The sequence below is a fragment of the Phycodurus eques genome, chromosome 17, assembly GCF_024500275.1.
Source record: "Phycodurus eques isolate BA_2022a chromosome 17, UOR_Pequ_1.1, whole genome shotgun sequence".
NCBI lineage: Eukaryota > Metazoa > Chordata > Actinopteri > Syngnathiformes > Syngnathidae > Phycodurus > Phycodurus eques.
The window spans coordinates 216,178-238,892 of NC_084541.1; the positions used below are offsets into that span (position 1 = coordinate 216,178).

Below are 22,715 nucleotides of genomic sequence, written 5' to 3' on the forward strand. Positions count from 1 at the left end.
CAGCTGACGTACGGGAGCTCGTTGTGCAGCGATAACAAGAAGTGTCCACATAACAGCGTTGTGTGTCTAAAGATGCATTTTGGTCATTTGGAATATCATGGAAAACTTCAAACATATTTCATATGGATATTATTTAGGAATTGGTTTTCTGAATATTTTCCTGTGTGTGAATAGCAAGAAATCTGCGAATAATTGACCCTCATTATAAATGCCATGAAAATTGTGTTCTGTTTTTCAAAAAATGTGCAAATAACAGTGGGATTTGGTTTAAAAAAAAAAAAAAAAGGTGAATAAGTAAGGGTTTCTGTGACAAATAGGGGCTAGGTTCCCTGGTAAAATCTGCAAATAGGTGATTCGCAAATGCCGAGCCACGATTTCCCTTTTTTAGGGAGATCTTTTAGGGAGATTTTGTATTTATTATTATTATTATTTTTTTTTTTTTTTTTTTCCCCCAAACATTGGTTAGGGTTAGAACTACTGAAATAAAATGAACTTTTCGACAATATCTGCAGTCACTGTGATGCACCTTCGTGTCATGCAACATGCAACTTGCTGTGCAGGGCAGGCATCCGTTCCCATTAGACTGTCCGTGGTGAACGACCTGTCCGACATGACCCCTGAGACCCACTTCACCTATGTGGTGGAGGGAGGGGTGCTGCTGGGGGCTCTGAGGAGAATCCAGGAGACGCGGCCTGATTTCAAGTAAGACGTAAAGGTCTCAGATGTTTCTCCTGCAAACTGTAGCTCGTGTGTTGCACCCACCAGGTTCACCATGAAGGAGGACGCAAACTACGGCCTGTTTCTGGAGAGCGTGAATGGAGTGGCTGGAAGTGAAAGGGATAAAACTTACTGGGAGATTCTGTCAGAAGACTCAGGGAAATACACACGCTTGGATGTGGGTGAGTATCCTCCCCAGAGCAAATCACATCTGACGGAGGCTTAATGAGTTGGAAGGAGACATGGGGATTTTGGTTTTCATCAACTCACTACTTTGGGACACCCATTAGTGTGGCACTTTGGCTGTAATAAATAATGAACAAGATTAGGTACACCTGAACGATCCGATGACATCAATACTCTTAGAGCTGCATCCACTAAATATGCCTTTACACAGACATAATACAATATAACAGATAGCATTTACATTTCAAGCTTCCATCCATCCATTTTTATGAGCCGCTTCTCCTCACGCGGGTCGCGGGCGTGCCGGACGGAGCCCATCCCAGCCATCATCGGGCAGGAGGCGGGGTACGCCCTGAACCGGTTGCCAGCCAATCGCAGGGCACATACATACAAACAAACAACCAACCATTGGCACTCACATTCACGCTTACGGGCAATTTTAGAGTTGTCAATCAACCTAGCACGCATGTTTTTGGGATGTGGGAGGAAAGCAAAGTGCCCGGAGAAAAGCCACGCAGGCACGGGGAGAACATGCAAACGCCACACAGGCGGGGCCCCGCGGGGATTGAACCCGGGTCCTCACAACTGTGAGGCAGACGCTCTAACCAGTCATTTATATATATATATATATATATATATATATATATATGAACCTTTTTCAAATGAGATATTACATATTACTTATTACCATAACAAAATGGGTGCCAGGGATTAAAAGAGGTTGAGAATCACAAATTGTGCATACATTAACTAATGTTGTGGCTAATGAGTGTGTAGCTTAATATTATGGATTTGTTGTTGTTGTTGTTGTTGTCTTTTTCCATATACAGTAGTCACTAAAAACCACATAAATCAACTTTGGGAGGATTTGGACTTTTTTGCCTCATGAGCTCGTCCCCATGAGTAATTGCAGGAAGCAAGTGCACGTACTCTTAAAAGTGTTGCTAATCGACTGAAGTAGGCAAGGTTATTTTTTTTAACACCATGGTTTTAACCAGTATCTCCTTTGGCTGCCAAAACCTTCCTTCGAAGCAAATAAGCATAATTCCGCTTCAGACTGCACCTATTCCGTTCATTTTGTTTTGACGATGAGCAAAGACTCAAAATATGGTGAAGACCAAAGGTGATCGCAGTTACTTTGTTTAGTATCGTTAATCCTGAATAAGGTACGTGTGTTATAATGCCATGTTACTAACAAGTATATCCATTGGCCACTAGAAATGTGTTTTAATTTGAAAACACATACTTTTTCTGTAGACCACAAGAGTCAAAAGACCAAAGTTGATCACTGTTACCTGGTCTCACTGAACATTCGACAATGAGCTTGTTTTAAACATTTATCTCCACTGCTCTTCCTCTTTAGCTTTTGACCACACAAAAAAAGCTGATTTCCTTGACTATTTTTTTAATAAATCAAGTACTGTATTGACATAATTGGAAAATAAACATGACAGTAACTGAGCAGTAAAAAAAAACCAAAAAAAAAAACATTTTATATTCAGAATATTACAGTCTACCATATTTGTTTCATGTGTTTTCACAGGAATTGGCTGCTACATACCGGCGGAAAATGAACACATTGTGCTGAGGTTCAGCACTTGGACCAAATAGTCATGGGAGACCTCAGCATTAAGTCATCTGAATAATTTGTGAGAGTGACAAATGAGAACTTCTTTTTGCTAATGTAGGATTAAGAAAAACAAAACAAAAACAGCATCACCTGGTGGTTGACATTGGTAATCTATGACCAAGCGGTACACAATGTGCATTTTACAAACCAGACTGTAAAATATTAAGACAAATGACATGCATTTAAATTGAGGTGATATAATTGTGGACACCAATACAGCAGCAGCAGTGCTGCTCCGGCTTTAACATTTCATATGTACAAATTACAGCTGAAAATACATCGTTTGCAAACCAAATCATTGTTTTGGTGCCATTATTTCCTACATTTCTGTGGCTTGTTGCTTATACAAATAAAGTCAACAACATTTTCTGTGTTTAATGTGACCCCTGAGGTGTCATTGATGCTCCTCCCTTTTGCAATGAGATTAAGGTTTCAGCTCCCTGAGGGACAGATGGACAAAGCAGTGGAGCCACTAAGCTACACGATTGTGTGTTCAGCAATAACCTACAATAAATCACAGGGTAAAGTATACGTCATGATGAGTTCTACATCTACACGAGTTAAATCATCATCAATACTGGATAAATAAGCTTTGAGAAAAAGAAAAAAAAGATCTTATCTCTTGGGATATGTTGTGAAATTCAAACATCACAAATCTCAAAAGAGGGTTAGGGTTCATATTATAGAAATAAAGAGATGAAGTGACTCACTTAATGTCAAACATACTTGTATCAACTCTGCAGCACACTGCACACCGGATGAACAGTAGCTGTCTTTATATTTCCCCGGTGATGTCTCCCTTCTTTATTTTAGCCTGTAGATACTGAAAACACACAGAAAAGATACTTGGGTTCACCCTGGCCTGGCCTGGACTGGTTGCCAGGCAATCACACTCGCATTCACACCTTTTTACAATTTACAGTATTCAATTAATCGACTGTGTATTTGTAAACCGATGAAAACATGATGAGAACATGCAAACCCCACAATGGAGGGCCTGAGGAGACTTTCGAAACCCAGAACCTCTCGACTGTGCGGTAAAGAATACACCACCGTGACAAATGTAGTGCTTGCATAAATTAAAAATACGTGAATTTCTATATGAACCACAATGAACTTCATTGAGGTACGACTTCTATAGAGGTTTAGGACCACACTCTTATTAAAAGAGCCTACAAACCAGTGCCAAAGGGAAAACACCAGTAGTATATTTGACTTAAGTAACTACAACCCCAATTCCAATGAAGTCTCCTTGTGGGATTAAAAGAACAATATAACAAGAAAAAATGCAAAAGTGAAGAATGAAATGCAGCAACGTACCAGCCCAATTCCAATGAAGTTGGGACGTTGTGGAAAACGTAAATAAAAACAGAATACAATGATTTGCAAATCATGTTCAACCTATATTTCATTGAATACACTACAAAGACAAGCTATTTCATGTTCAAACTGATCAACTTGATTGTTTTTAGCAAATAATCATGAACTTGGAATTTTATGGCTGCAACACATTCCAAAACAGGTGGGACAGCTGGGTGGCAAAAAAGACTGAGAAAGTTGCGGAATGCTCATCCAACACCTGTTTGGAACATCCCACAGGTGAACAGGCGAATTGGCAACAGGTGGCTGCCAGGATTGCTTCCCTGAATTGCTCAGTCATTCATAAGCAAAGACGGGGCGATGTTCACCTCTTTGTGAACAAGTGCGGGAGAAAATAGTCCAAGAGTTTAAGGACAATGTTCCTCAATGTACAATTGCAAGGAATTGAATTTCATTGTATTTTATCATCTACGGTCCATGATATCATCAAAAGGTTCAGAGAATCTGGAGAAATCACTGCATGTAAGTGGCGAGGCCGAAAACCAACCTTGAATGCCCGTGACCTTCCATCCCTCAGACGGCCCTGCATCAAAAACCGACATCAATGTGGAAAGGAGATCACCGCATGGGCTCAGGAACACTTCCGAAAACCAATGTCAGTAAATACAGTTCGGCGCTACATCCGTAAGTGCAACTTGAAACTCTACTATGCAAAGCAAAAGCCAGTTATCAACAACACCCAGAAACGCCGCCGGCTTCTCTGGGCCCGACGGGCTCATCTAAGATGGACTGACGCAAAGTGGAAAAGTGTTCTGTGGACCGACGAGTCCACATTTCAAATTGTTTCTGGAAATTGTGGACGTCGTGTCCTCCGGGCCAAAGAGGAAAAGAACCATCCGGACTGTGATGGACGCAAAGTTCAAAACCCAGCAACTGTGATGGTATGGGGCTGTGTTAGTGCCAATGGTGTGGGTAACTTGCACATCTGTGAAGGCCCCATTAATGCGGAAAGGTACATACAGGTTTTGGAGAAACGTATGCTGCCATCCAAGCAACGTCTTTTTCACCGACGCCCCTGCTTATTTCAGCGAGACAATGCCAAACCACATTCTGCATGTGTTACAACAGCGTGGCTTCGTAGTAAAAGAGTGCGGGCACTAGACTGGCCTGCCTGCAGTCCAGACCTGTCTCTCATTGAAAAGGCGTGGCGCATTATGAAGCGTAAAGTACGACAACGGAGACCCCGGACAGTTGAAAAGCTGAAGCCGTACATCGAGCAAGAATGGGAAAGAATTCCACCTACGAAGCTTCAACAATTAGCATCCTCAGTTCCCAAATGTTTAATGAATGTTGTTAAAAGAAAAAGTGATGTAACACAGTGGTAAACATGACCCGGTCCCAGCTTTTTTGGAACGTGTTGCACCCATACAATTCTAACTTCATGATTATTTGCTAAAAACAATCAAGTTGATCAGTTTGAACATGAAATATCTTTTCTTTGTAGGGTATTCAATTAAATATAGCTTGACCATGATTTGCAAATCATTGTATTCTGTTTTTATTTATGTTTAACACAATGTTCCAACTTCGTTGGAATTGGGGTTGTACAATAAATGGGACAATTACTACTCCTTGTGACAACAACAGTATTGATGATACTAGTTGTAGCTGTAGACCCAGAAATACACATTAGAGGGGAGAATTTATTGGATTTGTAGTGTGTTAAGGTTCCAAAGCTACTCACGGCATGATAAAGCACAGTCACAGATGCAAGGGACACACTGAGCAAAGAAACGCTTCCAGCCAGTCTCCTTCTTCTTGCAGTTGTGTATCTGAGTACAGCCTTGCTTGGGAGGCCCCGAGTAGCTTTTATGTGCACAGGTAGAGTTGCATGTTCCGTTCAGTTCTCTCTCACTGATTTCAATGGAGCCCTTTTTGCACATTCCTGGAAATCCAAAAATTCAAAAACGCCGCGAATATAAGAGGGGAAAGGTGCCGGCGCTTCGTACCATAGTGTCTACATACTCAGGCAGGAAGGTTTCGGAGTCCAGAGACCATTCGCTTGGCAAGTCCTGGTGGCGTTTCCAACGAGCAAGAAGCCAGGATGACATGAGTACCTCAGCACAGATCCCACCCACCAGTCATTTCCATAGACGATTCCATTGTAATCCACATCCGGCTTCCCACACTTCACTAGCATAAAACGAAAAGCAGACATATAACATCGAGTTGCAATACAACTTTACTGTTCAGTATCCCTTCATTCTCGTATTACCTCTGCACAGGGACTTGTAGCCCAGCCAGCAGCAGCTGGAGTCTCCACAGGGATCTCGCCTGAGCTCCTGGTGGCGCGCCTGGCAGCCGGCCAGACAGAGTGGCGCTGTCCCTGACCAGTACATGTCCCCCAGGAAATCTGGTTGGGCGATCCATTCTGTGTCCCCTACTGGGCCACAGATATTCTAGCTTTGTTCTTCTATTTGCCAGTGACAAGTGACGAGATGACAGAGCTGCTGCAGATCTTTTTGTTTGTTTCTTAAATTCCTGCGAGTATATCAGCTTCGAGTTCAAGTAAACAGGCCCAGATTGCACATGAAGCAAGTTCGTTTGTGCGTAAACTGAGATAGAATCATTCAGGTCACAGGTCATTCCAGAATTGTATTGAGACAAAATGCAACTGTAGCTGTTGTAAAAGTGATTCCTAAATATTATTTAACAAATAGCCCCTAAAACGGCCTTTTCTCTTGATGACCAACTTATTTTTAAATAAATGAGTTTTAAATCTTTAATATATATATATATATTTCTATGATTTTGTCATACCTTTGTAATTGTCAAAACATTTTGTTTCATCACAGTTATATATTAAATAGTAATAATTCTGCAGTCTCTCTCCCTATATGTATGCAACGTACTGAAACCTTTTTTTGTATCCAATTAGAGGAAGAGAACAAAGTGAGTTACATGACTCAGCTGAAATCACATCATCAAGCTAACTGGTAGCGTTAAACTAAGTCCTCTTGTATTTACCCCCCAATGTTTTCAGACATAATGGAGTATGGCACGCAAACATATGCAATCCTGTTGCTCCTGTATCAAAAATTCAATTTTTTTCAAATACATACAATAGATGTTTTTTTTAAATTTTATTTTTATTATTATTAGCTAACCCCCACAACCCTGAACAGGATTAGTGGCACCAAAAATGGATGGGTGGATGGCTACATAGCTAAGTCTGTTCTTCACCAGTTAGCACAGAAGCTAACACAGCTAGCTTGTATTCTTGAGTAAAAACTCTTAACATTAGGCATTGACTAATTCGCCAGCCTTTAACTTGCAAGCCTGTCACTGTACTTTAGAGTAGAGGTAATACGAAAAACTAAGCTAATATTCAAACAAAGTGTAACTTTAATTGTAAAGGTCTTATTGAGCAATATTTGAGATTTTTTTTCCAGGAGGCTGAGTATTTGCACAAGGGTTGCTGACAAATCTCATTAAAAATGTAGCGTTGATGTTATGATAGTTTTTCTTGCAAACATGACAAACAATGGAGAAGAAATGTTCTGTTTTTCCCAAAACATTGGTGCCTACATTTTCATCCAATTCTGCAGTGACTCTACGTTTGAGGTGATTGTTGTGTTTGGTGCCATGAGATTTTCCTACATTGATTCATCACATGTCAAAAAGTCTTATGAGCTCATCAAAACCAGTTCCTATCATGAAAGACGCTTTGTCAGCAGAGTACACATGGCAGTATAATAGATCTTACCACTAACTTCTACCTCTTCGATCCATTCAGACTCCTGAGAAGTTGTCCTCTGCAAGGACGTGCAGAACAGCAGCAGCAGTGGATTCAACCTCATGGCTTTTACGCTCCGTTGCAACGTTTCTGGCAAACCCTGCAGATCTGGGAAGTCAGTCAAGTCATGATGCCCAGTAAGGAGTCAATACATTCCTGTCCTTGCACATTTAGCTGAGCCAGGAGAGCTGGGTGAAGACGACGAGACGAGTAACACACTAAGAAGCTCTGTGCGTTGCCTAATCTTCTACACGCAGCCAATACCACTAAGATTGTGCACCTGGAGCAAGCAGGGTTAAAATTGGTCTTTTACCCTGTTCGCATTTGAATAGAACAAATATAATTACATTTTACAGTCAACTCAGATCAGTTTGCTTGTATTATACATCTCAGAAAATGCTTTCATCAGCACTGTCAGATAGGGTTAAATTGTGAGCTGCACTAAAAACAAAGTATCATGGGTGTGGCAAGACACTGATCCAGCACAATACAGTACTGGCGACTGCAATGTACAATCGCTTCAACCTGGAAAACATTCAAATATAATGTAGGAGCTGTATCAAATATTGCACAACAATTCTCAATTTTGACGACCACTGCAGGGGTAAACATTTATCATAACGTGGAGTTTGCCTCTCTGGTGGAGCTACAAAAGGTAAACAAATATAACTCTTGATTGAGCCAATGTACCAAAGAGAGTTAGTCATGAACGAAAAAAAAAAAAACCCCTTACTGATTCTGAGAATTGCTGCCACGCCACATTTACTTACAAAAATACTAAACATTTCACGAGTTTTAGCCGTAGTTTATGGCCAACGCCATTTGGACTTATCGCGCATAGTTTCTGCGCACGTACGCATTGTAGCTCCACAGAGAGCTCTGCATAAAGTTCGCCTAAAATAAATGGCGTGAATGGTTCTGTTTCTATGTGCTCAGTGATTGGCTGGCAACCATGCTGGGGTGTAGTCAACCGGGATAGGCTCCTGCTCCCTGCAGATCTGAACAGGATGAGCTGTAGAGAAAATAGATGGATGAAAAACAAACCTTCCACTGCTTAATATTTGTAACCACATTTTAATGTAGGTTTTGTATCCATAAATATAAGGCTGTGGTGGTTGTTAAACATCACATCATTGTGTGGAGGCCATTCATCATCATTATTAAGTCAACCGTCATTTTAAGGAAAATTATCATACAACTATGTGAGGTTTCTACATAGCAGGTAGGATGCATTCACATTGGATTCATTCGAATTATAATTACACAAAAAATACAGACAATCCAGTTGTCCACAACTGGAGCAAGCAAGACAGGGGGGGTAAAAATGGTAAAAATGTATACAGTGGTGCCTTGAAATACGAGTTTAATTCGTTCGGAGACCACGCTTGTAACCAAAACACTCGTATTGCAGATTATCTTTCCCCATGAAATGAATGGAAATACCATGAATCCATTCTGCCCCCCCAAAAACAAACAAACCTGATTTTCAATAAGGTAATAGCAATCTATAATATTGTACTTTACAAAAAGAGTAAGAACACATAGAATGCAGAGAATTAAGGTTTGTGCATCATGCGTCAATGCTTTAATTCAATTAACTGTGCTGCTCATTCTGGTGTGCCCCCCTTGGCCACTGGGGGCAGAATAATAGTCAAAATGACACAAACGAAGAAGATTCCCCGCTACTCTCAATGACTCATTAAGGTTGCAATAATATTAGCACTTTTCCACAGAGGATGCAGGGCTGAAATCATCTGTGTACATTTGTTGCTGCACCGCTTGTGTTCAAATATCTATTTCAGGGTCATAAAACCGTAACTATCGATGCTAATCGTTAGCCTCTTCTTTGTTTGACCTTTTTTCTCTTCTTTTTCTTCTCCTCCTATTTTTCTCACTCTTATTTCAAGGCACCACTGTATTCACATACGGATCACCAAAGCGGTGGAAGGGGTCAAACTGTCTGCATGTCTTGTTCTTGAGCAGTATCTTGATACTGGAGTATGACGGCGTTGTCCACCGCCTGTGTCAAACCCCCAGTGAGGACGCAGTACAACATGCTCTCCTCTTCCTGACTGCCCTCGTCACAGCTGACGGCGGGGGCCTCGGTCCTCTGCTCCTCCAGCTTCAGCTCTCTCGGCTCTACCCGAATCTCTGAAGGAGCGGCCCTGGGAGAGTTTTCGCCTTCCTCGGCGTGTCCGCTTTGCCTCTCTCGCATCAGCTGCTCGGTCAGCTCCACGCTCTCGTAACGGATCAGCTGCAGCCGCAAAAAGCCGTCATCGTGCTCCTTGTACCTGGTAGCAATGAGTAGGGCGGTCGACAGGACATTCCACACGTCATTTGCGCATGCGTTTTTAAGTCAGCATCATTGGGAGTCGAGACGTACCTGAAGCGTGGGTGTCCAGACGGCCATTTGAATTGGTGTTTCTTGTGGAGGTGGATTGTGAGGTTATTGCCCCTGGTGAAGCACTGATCGCACACATGGCACTTGTAACGAGCTATAAAATCTCCCTGACAAAGACAATTTGAGTATGAATATCTGCAATCACAAAGTTGTTGTTTTTTTTTTACAGTTAGTTCATTGTTGCAGATACGTTCCAGACCTACTCGCTACAGTACTGATAAAAATCTGAGATTAGAGATTTTTTTTTTTTTTGTACACCTCTGTTAGAAAAATAAATTTCAATGGGCATATAAAATCGATTCTGTTAATTATGACCTCATAAGCTTTTGTTTTAGTCTGGAGGATAATAAAGTAGACTTTGCTTTTCTCTGGTATTGTATAATCAATCACTTTGCTGTGAGACAAAGCAAGACGTCTAGTCTATGCAGTTGCACGAGGCTGATGATTACTGCCTTTTTGTGTAGAAATTATGAGCTCGTCCTAAGGAGAAACACTAGACACTTCCTAAAGTCATGAAATTGTTGCGGAACCACGCAACTATTGAGTGATGTGGCCAAACTCTACTGAGCTCTTGCGCGGTGTGTGGCAGGCTGTAGAGCCATCAGATGTATCTGAACTGTGTCCTGGCATTCCACACACTTCAAACACTTTTAAACTTAATAAAACACACTTTTTTTAACACACATCCTCGAACATTTGCCTGCACGCGCACACAAAATGTATAGACAATATTGAGCATATTGTAACGTCTGTCAGATAAGTCCTTTTAAAAGGCAGGGCCTGGTGGGGTGGCGTGTGACATCCGTGATTGTCCGTCTGAGTGGGCACCATCTGCTGCCGACAACGGCTCCTGTTTAGGTAAGACTCAACATGTGGAGGGGGGAGAGTGACGTAGATGCTCTTTCGGTCCTTTATTGAGTGAGACAAACTTTTACAATACTATACGACAGTACTATTAATGAAATTTATATTTTTCCTGACTAAAAAAAATGTAAGAAAAATGGGTATTTCGTAATAATGGGGAGGGGGGGGGGACAAAAAGGATTTTCTATGAGTAAATTGAGTTATGAAACCCCATTAAAAAAAGAAGTACAAAATTTAAAAAATTGCAATATACCCCAGATTTTTGCAATAGACATGAAAAGTCTTTCCGCAAAAATATCTGCGGTCGGTGAATCGCAATACAGCGGGGGAACCCTGTAATGCCAGTCTCACCTCATGCTCCCTTTTCTGGTGAAACTTCAAGGTGACAGGGGTGCGAGAGGAGAACTCACAGCCAGGAACGTGGCAGTGGTAACCAGGCCCGCTGCTGTGGCTGTCCAGATGTTTACGCAGATCCACCAGATTCTTACACCTACAAATAGAGTATTGGAATATCAAACGCCGGATTCTGACTTTTCAATGAGGAGAAAGACGTAGATGAGATGCACTTTCCTGAATTTTTTAAAACAAATGACAGTACAGCCTTGCGGGTTGTGGTACCTGTATTCACAGTATTCACAGCTATATGGCTTCTCGTTACTGTGGCGGAACTTAATATGGTTGCGCAGCGCTGAAGGTGACGGACAAGTCATGTCACACAACGGGCACTTGTAGTAACTCACTAAACAAAGCAGAGATAAACAATAAGAGATACGGTTCATGGCATGGAAAATTAAACATTTTTAATTGGGTTTCAGAAAAAAATAAACTCATGGAGGTAGCATACAGACCAATACAAGGCTTACAAATCACAGCGCCACAGAGGAGGGGACGTGTCACGTGGGTGAAGTAAAAGAGGGCGACATTTTGAAAGCGGGTCCCAATTAATCACGATAATGTAACTGGCTTGTGGTGTTCATCTGTCGCACACATATTGGTGATAGTGACCGCAGTTATATTCAAAATTAAAAGAGGACTCTGCATCTTTTTGCACAATTGTCAAAAACATTAATAAATAAATAAATAAATAAATAATGTACCGGCATTACCAGACAACTAGCAACCCTTTATCGCTCAGTGACTGACATTTTTTGATGAAAGCAGCTAACGGAGTGCCCAGTAGTTCTTCCTTCTAACCCCTGCAGATATCACTAGTGTAAAAAAAAAAAAAAATAATAAAAAATAAATAAAAAAATAAAAAAAATAGCAGCTACCTATTAATATGTAAGGAGGCTTGGAAAACAATTTCAACAATGAGCTAGCTACTGACCATGGTTCCTCATGTGGTCTCTGAGCAGTCTCTCTGTTGCAAAGCATTTGGAACAGTGGGAACACTGGAACCGTTGGCCTAAGCCAAACATAAATCCAAGCAAACAAAGCCAAAAGTTAGTAGATGAAACATAAAAATGAAATATCTTGCTTATCCATGTCCCTGTCTGGTGTCTACATTTTCACCTTCCATGGCACTCTGTCGAATGATGTGGTCAAAGAACTTTGTGTTGTTGGCATACATCCCTCCACAAACTGGACAGGCCACTACCTTCTCCTGGGTGTGGCTGCGTAGATGCTCGCGTAACTTATAACGCCCTTTAGCAGTAGCTTCGCAACCTATGCAATAAGAAGCAGGAACTTACAATACTATTGTATTACAACAGACATTTCTGAAGTATTATAGATAGAGATAATATCTTACCCTTCCAACCGCAACGTACTGGGAATTCACAGCCACCTGCAGGAATGTCTACAGAGAAGCTGTGAAGCTCCACATGTCTGTAGAACCACTCTGGATTCTCATAAGGTGGTTGCTTTAACAACCGTGCAGAAGAAGCAGCATACATTTTAAACCCTTAGATATTCTGCGAGCACTCTCACAGATTAGGGTTTCGATATCAGAAGATATTTTACCAATATTTCAGGCTTACCTCACACTCATTCCACAGACAGATGAAATTGTCAGGGATTTCAGGGACAATGTTGTGGTTCTGGTAGCCGAAGGTGCACGTGCCAATTTCTGCCTGCCCATCAAGCGCCTGCTGACCCAACTGTTTCAGCTTGGTATGGTAACAGTGAAAGAAGAGATGTCGCCGGAACTCTTCGGGACCTTCCACAGAGAAGAACCCGCAGTCTCTCCAAAGACAGTTTCTCTCCCCTGGTCAGAAAAGTAGTACAATATAGTATTGAAAACAAGAACAATCTGTGAGAAAAGGCCTCCACTAAGCCCTAAATATTTACAAAAGAATTGAATATCAATAAATTAGATTTGAAATTTAAGTCAAATGTACAGTCGAGTCAAATTTCTCATTAAATGCACGGTCATACACAATCATGTTACATCCACAGGTACCCCCCCCCCCCAATCATACTATGTATTTCAAGTGTTGTTCAACAAAACAATCAGGTTTCAAATATACTGTAAGCCTTTTCGAATGACGTTGCATCTATAAGAGAAAATGGATGGATGATGAATGTTTAGTCAACTCTTTCTAGCACCATCAGTTGGTGGACTGGATTCTCAACAAATTGAGATGATGCCTAATGTACAGTCTGGATTGAATTGAACTAAAACGGGTCTCTTTAAACAGGATTATTTATTGTTTGGTCATATAGTAACTACTTTGTAGGTTCATGTGTTTTATACTACAACCACAATTCTAATGAAGTTGGGACGTTTAGTTAAACAAATAAAAACAGAATACAATGATTTGCAAATCATGTTCAACCTATATTTAACTGAATACACTACAATGACAAGCTATTTAATGTTCAAACTGATCAACTTGATTGTTTTTAGCAAATAATCATGAAGTTAGAATTGTATGGGTGCAACACATTCCAAAAAAGCTGGGACAGGGTCATGTTTACCACTGTGTTACATCACCTTTTCTTTGAACAACATTCAATAAACGTTTGGGAACTGAGGATGCTAATTGTTGAAGCTTTGTAGGTGGAATTCTTTCCCGTTCTTGCTCGATGTACAGCTTCAGCTGTTCAACAGTCCGGGGTCTCCGTTGTCGTATTTTATACTTCATAATGCGCCACACATTTTCAAGGGGAGACAGGTCTGGACTGCAAGCAGGCCTAGTACCCGCACTCTTTTACTACGAAGCCACGCTGTTGTAACACGTGCAGAATGTGGTTTGGCATTGTCTTGCTGAAATAAGCATGAAAAAGACGTTGCTTGGATGGCAGCATACGTTTCTCCAAAACCTGCATGTACCTTTCAGCATTAATGGTGCCTTCACAAATGTGCAAGTTACCCATGCCATTGGCACTAACACAGCCCCATACCATCACAGATGCTGGCTTTTGAACTTTGCGTCCATAACAGTCCGGATGGTTATTTTCCTTTTAGGCCTGGAGGACACGACGAGTCCACAATTTCCAAAAACAATTTAATATGTGGACTCGTTGGACCACAGAACACTTTTCCACTTTGCATCAGTCCATCTTAGATGAGCTTGGGCCCAGAGAAGCCGGCGGCGTTTCTGGGTGTTGTTGATAAATGGGCTTTTGCTTTGCGTAGTAGAGTTTCAAGTTGCACTTACGGATGTAGCGCCGAACTGTAGTTACAGACATTGGTTTTCTGAAGTGTTCCTGAGCCCGCGTGGTGATATCCTTTACACATTGATGTCGTTTTTTAATGAAGTGCCGGCTGAGGGATCGAAGGTCACGGGCATTCAATATTGGTTTTCGGTCTGGCCGCTTTCATGCAGCGATTTCTCCAGATTCTCTGAACCTTTTGATGATATTACAGACTGTAGATGACGAAATCTCTAAATTCCTTGCAATTGTACGTTGACGAACATTGTCCTTAAACTGTTGGACTAATTTCTCACGCACTTGTTCACAAAGAGGTGAACCTCGCCCCATCTTTGCTTGTGAATGACTGAGCAATTCAGGGAAGCTCCTTTTCTACCCAATCACGGCACCCACCTGTTCTCAATTACCCTGTTCACCTGTGGGATGTTCCAAACAGGTGTTGGATGAGCATTCCTCAACTTTCTCACTCTTTTTTTGCCCCCTGTCCCAGCTTTTTTGGAATATGTTGCAGCCATAAAATTCTAAGTTAATGATTATTTGCTAAAAACAATAAGGTCTATCAGTTTGAACATTAAATATCTTCTCTTTTTAGTGTATTCAATTAAATATAGGTTGAACATGATTTGCAAATTATTGTATTCTGTTTTTATTTTTGTTTTACACAGTGTCCCAACTTCATTGAAATTGGGGTTGTACTTCATTCTTTTCTTGTTATATTGTTCTTTTAAATCCCATAAGGAGACCTTGAGTGACATGAAAGGTGTCCAAAATAAATGTATCATTACGTTTATTAAACCCTGACTCTGCATACAGAAGAAATGCACGATCGTAGACAATCACAATGAAACAACGAGCATCCTCCAATTGTTTGATACACTATGCCCCATAAACAGCCATCAATGTGTAGAGTCATACCTAAATTCAACAGTTAAAAACATACACATCCAGTTTATTGTCTCAAATATTGGGGACGGAGCACAAAAGAATCCGCTGATGAAAACAAACTCCTTGGAGGAAAATTGCACAGGAATTGTACTCCTATTTGTTGCTGCATTTAACAACGACAGTAAACATGTTCTCAGGCTTTCAAAAAGCCTCACGAGTATTGCTTTTTCGAGAGTAAGGCCCGTGTAATGGAGTCTGTCATGTTTCATCCATGATAATGCTTCAGTCTGTGTAGTTCTTCATTTTCAAGCAGCACACCAGTCAGTGAATAAGTACAGATCAAGACCATAGTGGCTTCAACTCACCCTGTGGTTCTTCTTCATCCTCCTCCGCCATGTTCAGAGCATCCAAGTGAACCTCCTCCACATGCTTGCAGAATTTTTCCATTTGACTGAACGACGCCTGACACGAACCCCACTCACATATTAATTCCAGCGGTTTTTTCTGGAGCCGTTTATTGGGAGGCATCTCCTACAATGAAGATCTGTTTGATTCAAAAGAAAAGAAAGGAAAAAAACGTTAATCCATGGCTAGACTATCACCTGCCCTGACACCAAGGCGCGACGTTAGTAAAAATGTTATAATACCTTTACAAAACTCGTCGAAAAAACGGCAAGAGAGTCAGAAAAAATGTTCAAATTATCCGTGAAATACAAGCTCTCCTGTCGAGTCCAGCTGTTAGACGGCAACATCCATGACAGGTTGGTTTTAACTGGCTGTGCAGCGCTCTTAATAGTTCCACGGAAACAAGAGAGTATTTATTGGTTCCCTGTGGTAAATGTTCCACAAGAATTAACTGGGTGAGAGGCGTGTTAGACCCTGAAGTGGTCGCCAGCCAACCGCAGAAAAACCAACAACCGTTCGCACTCACATTCACACCTACGGGCAATTGAGAAAGTGCGTGTGCGTGTGTTTCAATGAACCCAGTACCTGCCATGTTTTTGGGATATGGGAGGAAATCGGAGTACCCGGAGAAAACCCACACCGGTACGGGGAGAACGTGCGAAATCCACGCAGGCCAGGGCAGATTTGAATTTTATTTTTCATATTGTTATCACAATATATTTCAAAGGCGAATTCTGTATAGTACAGTAAATTCTCTATGTATTATTGGATATCAAACTCATTGGATTGTTGAGACTAGATCTAAAACATTAAGTCGTAAAAGTGTCTACTTATACAAATAGTATTGTAATCACAAATGTTGAAAAAAAAAAAAAAAAAAAACTGAACAGATGATACTAATGTCTCAGCCTTTATTTTACAGTTTGAGCAAACCATATTTACAATCACCAGTATTTCCATTTTAAGTTACATTCCAGAACACAGTAGTCCAGTGCCTTCTGACAAAACATTTAGTCCTTGGTGAAAAAACAAACTATAACAAGAGATCACAGAACACCTTTACCCTTTTCTGTAACTTATAAATAATGTTGTTATTCCAATGGGCTATTAAATGACACCCTCATGTTGCATATTCTACTGGTAACTGTGCAAAAGATAAAAGATAGCTACCCACCAGAGTCCATGATTTGTAAGTAACTTTTGTGCTTTGTGCTTAGCGAGTTGTTTTAATCTCTCGATTATCGTGTCCAGTCTGCTCTTCCGTTTGCTCCCGGGACATGGGAATTTCCCCACTGCAGAGGTAAAAGAAATGATCAAATTAAAACCCCTTCTATTTACATACCATCCCCATATGGTGTCTAAAGTTAACGGGTACAATTGAAGTCAAGGACTGCTGCTCTATATATAAGTTCACATTGAAGTTTCTCAAACTCTATGCAGATGATGATGGTTGGTTCAGAGAATAAAGCAACATTCCTTATGAACCCAGTACAAAAATAAAATTTTTTGGGTGGAAAGAACAATTAACACTAGTAAAATATGGTTCAATATTTCCTATGGTAATTCATTGAAATTAGAGTTACAAACCGCAGAATGATTTATGTCACGATGCTTGCACATGATGTGAACATATTCTTGCCACAAGTAATCCCCCAGACACTGGGTCTTTGCCGTACTATGAGACTGAGGAACAAATGTAACTGAGGTAATAGAATATAAAGGCACCCAAACAAAGAGCCTTTCAAAGTGTTTCAGAAATAGAATTTCTTTGTCATCCTCCTCGTGTTCTTGCGAGATCTCTAGACGTCGTAGAAGAGGCGCACCAAATGGTAACGGATCCCAAAAGCCAATGCGCTTCCCATCACCTGCACGAAAAAAAAAGGGTAACATTCATGTTCTTTATAAAAGTAGAAGAGCTTTGCGGCTGTTTTGGCTCTACCTGTATCAGGAGTATGATGGCAGTGAGGTTTCTCTCGTGGGTTGGGCCAAGGCATTTCAAGACCAGATTTATTATGGTCATGTTATTACACTCAATGAATTCATCATCTTCTTCTTGGCCTCTGCGCACCTCAAGAAGCTTCAGTAACTCTGCAACCTGTCGAGGAGAAAAGCTATTTTTTTTATTTGATAAAATAGTGAACACTGAAAACCAAAAAGCAGCTCGAAGGCTTGCATTTAAAGGTAATGAAACATCAACCACTTCTTAAGGTACAACTGCAAATTTCAATCGGCTCTCATACAAATGGTTCTGCCTTTACAGAGATAAAAATGCTCAATTTGAATCCACACTATACAACCCCAATTCCAATGAAGTTGGGACGTTGTGTTAAACATAAATAAAAACAGAAAACAATAATTTGAAAATGATGTTTCGACCTATATTTAATTGAATACACTACAAAGACAAGATATTTCATGTTCAAACTGATCAACTTGATTGTTTTTAGCAAATAATCATGAACTTAGAATTTGATGGCTGCAACACGTTCCCAAAAAGTTGGGACAGGTGGGCAAACAAGACTGAGAAAGACTCACATTCACTGAGCAAGAATGGGAAAGAATTCCACCTACGAAGCTTCAACAATGAGCGGCCTCAGTTCCCAAACGTTTATTGAATGTTGTTCAAAGAAAAGGTGATGGAACACAGTGGCAAACGTGACCGTGTCCCAGCTTTTTTGGAATGTGTTGCAGCCATCAAATTCTAATGATTATCTTAATCCTAATGATTATTTGCTAAAAACAATCAAGCTGATCAGTTTGAACATGAAATATCTTGTCTTTGTAGTGTATTCAATTAAATATAGGTGGAACATGATTTGCAAATCATTGTATTCTGGTTTTATTTGTTTAACACAACATCGCAACTTTATTGGAATTGGGGTTGTAATTTTAATAATTAGTTTATCGTTGTGTTTGTAGAGTACACCAACACTGCATCCTCTCCAACTTGCTTCTCGTATTTTTCTCCATCACCCATTAACTCTCTGACGTTGTGTCACATGAGCTCTTGTATTGAACATTACCTGCAGAATGAGATGTCCTAGTATGGAAAGGTCCTTTTTTTTGAATTTAGAGTAACTCATCCCTAGTTTGCCCGTGTCTGGATTCAACCTTTCACGTGCATTATATAAAAAGAGGGAAAGGAGGAGAAAGGATCAAAGAAGACATCACATTAAATGTTTGTATTTTGATTGATGAGAAGAAAGCTACCTGGGAAGTCTATGTCTGGGACACGGGATGATGTGGAAAAGCTGAGGCAAGGAATAGATAAAGTTAACCACTTGAGGAATAAAAAACAACAGCATCGTCTTGCTGAAGTGTCCCAGGATGCCAACAACAGCAAAGGTCATCCCTGCAAAGTAGCAGAAAGTGTCTCCCACAAACACGGATGAGGGGTACCTGTGACAAAAAAAGATCACAAGAATATAGAAACAATAGTCTGTCGTTTTTCATAAACTTCATCAGACGAGAGACGTACCAGTTGTGGTAAAAAAGTGCTAACGTGGTGAAGAAGAATGGCATCATGAAGTAGAGAGAGAAAACATGGTCATCATGGTAATCCCCTAAAATGAAGAAATATTACAACAAAAAATGTTTCAACTGCATTTCCCCAACCAAATAAACTTTGTGGGTGGGGGAGATAAACCGTGACACACCGCTGAGCTCCAACAAATTGAAGATGATGATGGAGCCAGAGATAAACAGGGCTTGACCTGACTCGATGCCGTTTATACCGGCCAGGATGTTGATGGCATTCGTGCAGAAGACTGCCAGCATCCCCATGTAGACATAGTAAAGAATACCTGTCAAAGAATGAGCAGTTCAACTTAATGCTTTGTTCATCAACTGTGAGAAGCAGGAGGGACAGGACACAGTATCATATATAGTAAATATAAAATGTTTTTCGTGGTCAGAGAGCTAAAAGAAAAGGCTCGTATCGGTCTTAATTACATCGGCAATGAAAAGGACATGCGTACACCTGACTAGCCCATTTTTCTCAGTAACATTAATGTTATCTTAATGTTAATGAATGCACTAGGTGGGTAGAAGCAAAATGTCCCACCTCAATCTTGACAGGTCAATCTGGAACAATGTATGTTTTGGTTATTTATATACAATGTTTGTTGGCTGGCTAAAATGAAAATACAATGCATACATACTGTACCGCATGTATACAATACATGCGTTTTGTAGTTCGTCACGAATTGTATTTAAAAGGGTCTTTTGATAAAATTACAAAGCTGGGTTTTAAATGACAGCTAATAAATAGAGAGAAGAAATTCGTTTTTTTTAAATCATGAAAAATTATTTACTGAAGCAAGCAAGCAGACCTGGCTGAGTCAATATAAAAAATGCCATGTTCAAATAAAACCTTTTAAAAGTTAAAAACACACTTGAATATTTAATAACTTACTTATAGTACTATGTACTGTACCCCTGATATCATGATTCTGATAGTGCATATAAACTACAACAACAATAGTCAACACTTTATTAGTGTTGACTACACCTCTCTGTACATGTCAGTCAAACTGAACTTCATTATCTTTGTAAATGCATCATTTCTAATACAGCACTACTGGATCTCATCATGTGGAGAATATGTACCAAATGTTGTGGCCAAAACCGCCAAACCCAACTCACCGAGATCCAGGTGCAGCCCCAGCAGTGCTCTGAATGGTTTGGGCACCAAAATGACCGTGTTGCCAAAGTTGGTGAAATAGACCATAAGAAGTGGCAGGGAGGCCATGGTGGGAAGCAGGAGCTTGTGCCTCCATCGCAGGTTCAACACGTCATCAGCAAATCCCAGGAAGATCATGCAGCAGATGGCGAGCAGCGCACCGATCAGCTGCACAAACTGAAAAAGAAAAAATCACAAGTGGTCAGTTGAAAATTATCTAGTTTAATCAGAGGTGGTATAAGTACCTGCATTCGGTACTTACTACGTAGTAGAAGTACTGATTCAACTCGCTGGGGATTAATTATGTCAACTTGTTTCAGTCATTTATTTTTTATTGAACCAGACACAATTGTCAAGGAAGAACTGAATTTCCGGGGCCGGTGTAGCTAGCTCGCTAGCCATTTTATACATCTTATATCAAGACCCGATCTGCTATCTCTGCAATTGCATCAAGAAGAAAAAAAGGGAGCGCATCCAAATTGATTCCACCATGTTGTTGTTATTATTTTTTGTTTTGTTCAAATAAAGGTATCTCAACACAATAACTTTATGGATGCTTTAAGTCTAGTCCAGCCAGTGGTTCAAAATAATGATGCAAACAGCTTACATTTAAATTTCCCTCCTGCCTTAAAAAAAAGAAAATAAAATAGATAAAACAATATCAGAAGTTCAAATTAGTAATACAGTTGAAATCTTAAAAGGTCAATGATTCAATTTCACACAGTGCAACATTGTAGAAGTAAAATCAGAGCATTTAACCCTACGTCAAACAACGAAGACCAGAGCTGTTGTAACAGTCGTTTGGGTAATGTAGTTTTCTTAGCCGTGTGTCGCCTAGAAACGATGTCATTCGGCAGCGTCTTTATTGATGGACGCATTTGATGATTTGATAGATCTCACCTGCTTCCTCTGTATTGTACTGCATTGGTACAACTTGTTGGTAGAGGCCAGATTGATTTCGCTTCGCACATGGAAACATTATTTTTGTTCTTAAAGATCACATGATAAAACATGGCATTTTTGATTGGCGAAGGCGCACACAGAAATTCAATTTCCAAGTCGCAGCAAAACTAGTTGGTGATGGTTGGCTACTCATGAAAACTAGTTGCAGAACCCCGCACACTGCACAACATTTCAGTCGCTTTTGTTTGGAGGGCCAAAGGTGGATAAACTGAAGAAAATACACTTTTTTTCCCCTTCTTTCTGATTAGATAGAGAATTTTTGAACACCAGAAGCTTGTAGTTTTAGACTGGCACAAGTATTAGTCATGAATCATTCTTGGAGCTGATAACAGCAAACAATTCTCTTAAATAGCGCCAAGGATGAGGAATATCTTGCTTTGAGTCGTTGATGCTTCCTGGCTCACGGTCCTCCATGTCGCTGGGCAGTAACAAAAAAAAAAGTACTTGGTTAGTTGCCTCTGCTGAGTTAGTGTGGACCTACCTCATCATGTGGGAAGCCATTGCACTGATCGCCCACAAGGCAACTGAGGAAAGGCACTGGGATGAAGCAAAAGAGGATGATGAGGAAGACTGTCCCACTGATGACACCTTGAGACTCTGGACTAGAGAAACATAAGTGGATCAGACATTTTTTTTTTTTTTTTTTTCCCCTCGTCTTGATCACCACCAAGGAGAAGAAAACGTTACTCACACTTGATATTTTGTCACTTTGTTGAGGTCCATCCCGTACAATCTGGCCGAGATGAAATGGTCTCGAAAAGCGGGAATCAGCTTCATTGTGGCCAAGCAGCCGAGTGCAGACATGAAGCAGTTGGTGGCCAGCGGTAGGAATGGCGACGGCGACATTTTCCAGGCGGTTTTGGTGCTTCTTCCCGAGTCTTGACAGGTCACTGAACTGTACAGTTAATGTGACGTCGCGTAACGAACAAACTATGGCTGTCTTCACGCGGGTATAAATACGTCATGGTTCCATTTTAGGACAGTACACCGCGACGCTTACTTGGTACAAATAAAGAATAGCTCCGTAAATCACAACGGTAAGCCATACTAGCTGGCTTCGGAAGACGTTACGCTAAAACATGAGCTGGGTTTGACAAAACCCCACGACTACCAAGTTACACTAACCGGCCCCTAATATCAGACGGACAATACACTTCCGGATGTCCTTTTCAGAATAAAACACACCGTTTACGTATTCAAATTACAGTACAAAATAGTACACGTTCTGCACAAATTGCGCGAATTGTAATGTAAGGCTTTAAAAGACAAT

The 22,715-nt window shown here is 40.6% G+C and overlaps 3 protein-coding genes across 12 annotated transcripts in view; all 3 read right to left on the reverse strand.

The window, feature by feature from the left end:
- The window catches only part of abcg4a (ATP-binding cassette, sub-family G (WHITE), member 4a), a 28,884-nt gene extending 20,557 nt beyond the window's left edge, over positions 1–8,327 (reverse strand). For 4 of the 9 annotated variants that reach the window (XM_061702294.1, XM_061702301.1, XM_061702292.1 and 1 more), the window contains exons 1-4: positions 6,129–8,327; positions 5,879–6,046; positions 5,598–5,798; positions 3,244–3,356 (exon numbers count right to left, since the gene is read on the reverse strand). The gene's annotated coding sequence lies outside the window, so the exon portion shown is untranslated. Of the gene's footprint in view, positions 1–526; positions 825–3,243; positions 3,357–5,597; positions 5,799–5,862; positions 6,047–6,128 lie in introns of all 9 variants that reach the window. The other 5 variants (XM_061702298.1, XM_061702295.1, XM_061702296.1 and 2 more) reach the window with 5 other exon arrangements.
- Positions 8,328–8,380: 53 nt separating this feature from the next.
- hinfp (histone H4 transcription factor) lies at positions 8,381–17,064 on the reverse strand. Of its 2 annotated transcripts, none has more exons than XM_061702857.1 (10): positions 16,976–17,064; positions 15,762–15,940; positions 12,894–13,120; positions 12,665–12,776; positions 12,427–12,579; positions 12,242–12,319; positions 11,533–11,653; positions 11,266–11,404; positions 10,033–10,157; positions 8,381–9,940 (listed from the first exon to the last, which is right to left on the reverse strand). In XM_061702857.1, exons 2-10 carry the CDS (start codon positions 15,922–15,924, stop codon positions 9,601–9,603), a joined length of 1,458 nt encoding a protein of 485 aa, XP_061558841.1. In that variant the 5' UTR covers positions 15,925–15,940; positions 16,976–17,064; the 3' UTR covers positions 8,381–9,600. The 2 variants fall into 2 exon arrangements, with proteins under 2 accessions (XP_061558841.1, XP_061558840.1); XM_061702856.1 differs by lacking the exon at positions 16,976–17,064 and adding an exon at positions 16,044–16,172.
- On the reverse strand, positions 16,699–22,586 carry dpagt1 (dolichyl-phosphate (UDP-N-acetylglucosamine) N-acetylglucosaminephosphotransferase 1 (GlcNAc-1-P transferase)). Its single transcript, XM_061702858.1, has 9 exons — positions 22,137–22,586; positions 21,927–22,047; positions 20,446–20,659; positions 19,458–19,604; positions 19,280–19,364; positions 19,012–19,200; positions 18,825–18,912; positions 17,741–17,896; positions 16,699–17,666 (listed from the first exon to the last, which is right to left on the reverse strand). Exons 1-9 carry the CDS (start codon positions 22,289–22,291, stop codon positions 17,601–17,603), a joined length of 1,221 nt encoding a protein of 406 aa, XP_061558842.1. The 5' UTR covers positions 22,292–22,586; the 3' UTR covers positions 16,699–17,600.
- Between the last annotated feature and the right edge of the window lie 129 nt (positions 22,587–22,715).